The following is a 3,042-nucleotide window of genomic DNA, read 5'->3' as shown; positions in this document are numbered from 1 at the left end:
CTGAGAAATGAAAGGACAAGAGGATATTAAAAGTGTCCTCTCTGACTGCCGGGGTTGGAAAGTTTTGCATTAGATCATACTCACATCTTTTGAAGCACAGTCTTCTTTGTTTTCGTGGGGATGTTTGAAGGCTCTAGGGTTTCTCCCACTCTGGAAAAATACTCTGACTGGCTTTGTTCGCTCAGCTCAGTCTGGAGAGGACAAACAGAAACGGTGTAAACAGAAAATATTATTCCTGGCATCCCCTGGAAATGTTTGGCTCCACAGCTGACTGCTGTCATCATCTGGGATTGTCGGACATAAAAAAACATTCACTACCTGCTGTAAAACTATAATAATTACAATTAACTAAAATAATCCAATATCATAAACAGATATTTCATATAAATCTATCCTCTTCTGACTGAATTCCAAATAGTGCGGCCACTTTAGTTCTTGACCTATGATACAGTACAACAGGAATGTTTTCTGTGATGCCTATACAGACTTCCTAACCACCCAGCTGGCACAAATAATTAGCCCCCACGTAACACTGTCCAAAGAAACCACCTTCAAGGCTTTGGGAAATAATCACTGGCTTGTCATGGAGTGACGTGTGTTTCATGGTCTGCTGTCTGTGTTTGGAGTGATGCTCTCAGCCTGAGGCAGGGTTACAAAACGGTGAAACCATTTTGAAAGGTTAAAACATCGATCACAGAAAGGACTATGGAACTGAGACGTTTAAAAGGAAAAACGCAAATATCAAGCAAAAAGCCACTGTGAGGACAGAAGATCAAAAAGTAGGGAACATTGCCTTGTGGTTAGTAGACTGTAGCAGCACTTTGAGTTGCAGGTTCAAAGTTCAATACACCCACTTACGGAGGGGACTCTCTGAGGCAGAACAGAGAACTGGCCAGAGATTGCATCTCACTAACGTGTGCCCTCAACAGGTCGCTAATGAAGGTTAATCACAGGTCCTCTCCTTGGCTGACCCAGAACAGACTCTGGTTTTATGAGGGAACGAGAGACGGTGGTGGGAAATTGAGCAGAACTTAAAGGCTGAGAGCACGCCAATTTATTATGAAATAATTGCATTAAAATTGGAGGGAGAATATCAGAGTAGATTTGGTTTGGACTATATTTGTTGAACTTGGATAAGCAGCATACAGCTGAAAGGCTAAATGATCAGAGTGACACTTGGTAAACTATCTCCATCAGACTGCAATAAGGCACAGCAGTGTTTCGAGCTAGGTGTTGAATTAGGACTGGGCATGGGCAATATATCGATTTCATATTGAGTTAGATTTTGGATCTCAACATATTATATTATCGTGTAAGTGTTGTCTTTTCCTGGTTTTAAAGACTTCATCATAGCAACGTTATGTACATATTAGATTTTTTTTTTAAAAGCTCATTGTGTATATACTGTATGTCATGCAACTACTAGTAGTCAATCCTACAAAATCGATCCGAGTCATGTTTTCAAAAGTATTGTGATATGTGTTACTACTGTTGTCCCTGTTGGGGAATAATTCCCCAGGGCTCAACGCTAACTGTTAAAAGTGGTTGCCAGGCTGGCAACCAGGCATCAGCTTTTGGTTGCCAAAACTGAAATATGGTTGCCATTTTTAGTCACCTTATATTTTAAATAATTAAGATACTATACAGTTATACATCAACTTAATAAGGAATATGTGACACAAAAGAATGTTCAAATGCTTTTTCAATAAGTAATTAACACAATTATTTGAAACTTAAGTGGTAGTAAACTTGTCCACCCTCAATTGCTGGTATACAAAATACCACTACCAGTAGTGCAGCTGTTGTCATGGTCTTCACTGATCCCTCACAAATGAATTGAGCAAGTCACTAGTTTATGGGCTTAAATATGTCTCATAATTATTTGTGTGAACATGAAAATAATTTATGCGTAAATATGTGATTTGGAAATGTAAAACACCATCCACAAATGCATTTAAAAGATTTGCAGACTCACTAATACATTTGCAAGTGTAAAACGGATCTGCAAATACGCTAAATATTTTCAAAAATAAAAAAAAGATCTGTGAATATCTCTTTAACATTTACAACTTTCGATCAGGCAATTGCCCATTTCCTCTTTGCTTTTCGTTTAGGTTCACCTTGCGCTTTATCAGTTGAATCACTTTGAACATTCGTTTGAGATGTTGACGGGTTGGCCGAACGTTTTACCCCACAGTCAAACAACTTAATTTGCCTCGCCATTTTTTGTAAAACAAACACATGGCGCATCGCGCACGCGAGTAAACGTGCATCGCTTTCTGGCTCCGTAATCACACCAATGCAGGTGCAACTTGATTATCAGGTTCCGACTGGTCACAACAATAATTAAATATCACTCTTAATACAACAAATAATTAACATTTATCTATTTTGGGGTGCACATTTTGCTGTTTGCTGTCCTTATTACTGGTTGCCACTGATGGCAACCAAAGGCCAAGAAGTGGTTGACATTTTTTCTGAATGGTTACCAATGGCAACCGTTACTGTCGAGCCCTGTAACATTTTTGCCCTTTGACGTGTATGACCAACGCTGGCGTCTGTTATCTCCCTTAAGGAAATGGGCTGCTTCAGCCATAATGTTGTTGTTCCCATTCTATGACCGGGCAACACAGATGGTTTATTGTTGTGGGTACACTGGAACACTTCCTTCTCGGTGTTTGTGGAGGTGTGAAATCTTCGAGGCCATAAGTGTCAGACGGAAGTAACTCAGTGTTCCCAGCTGTTTATGCTATCTTCTCAAATATTTTGATTACTCTGTGAAACTAGTTAAAAGGTCTAGCAAGAGAGGCGCTCCAGAATTGACGTCGCAACTCTCCCGTGCAGTCGGATCGTCACTTGTGATGTGAATCCTCCGGCCGATACTCCTAAATAAACCATCAGTGTTTGACATCAAAGCTCCTGCTCATCCCGTGTCTCCTTCATGAGTCGGTGACTCCCACTGCATTGCTACACAGAAGTTTCCCCCACACTACCTAGTCCCAATTGACAATGCTTTATGCTGATGTTTAGCTGGCATGATAT

General features: G+C 40.2%; 1 protein-coding gene across 2 annotated transcripts in view; it reads right to left on the bottom strand.

The window, feature by feature from the left end:
* The window catches only part of slx4ip (SLX4 interacting protein), a 34,293-nt gene that overhangs the window by 2,713 nt on the left and 28,538 nt on the right, over positions 1–3,042 (bottom strand). For both annotated transcript variants that reach the window (XM_079688722.1, XM_079688723.1), the window contains exon 7: positions 85–191. In XM_079688722.1, coding sequence (XP_079544848.1) covers positions 85–191 — 107 coding nt within the window. The remainder of the gene's footprint in view (positions 1–84; positions 192–3,042) is intronic.

The sequence above is a fragment of the Notothenia rossii genome (assembly GCF_949606895.1).
Source record: "Notothenia rossii genome assembly, chromosome: 6".
Lineage (NCBI taxonomy): Eukaryota > Metazoa > Chordata > Actinopteri > Perciformes > Nototheniidae > Notothenia > Notothenia rossii.
Note: the sequence above shows the minus strand (reverse complement) of the source record. Positions and strands in the feature narration are given on the sequence as shown.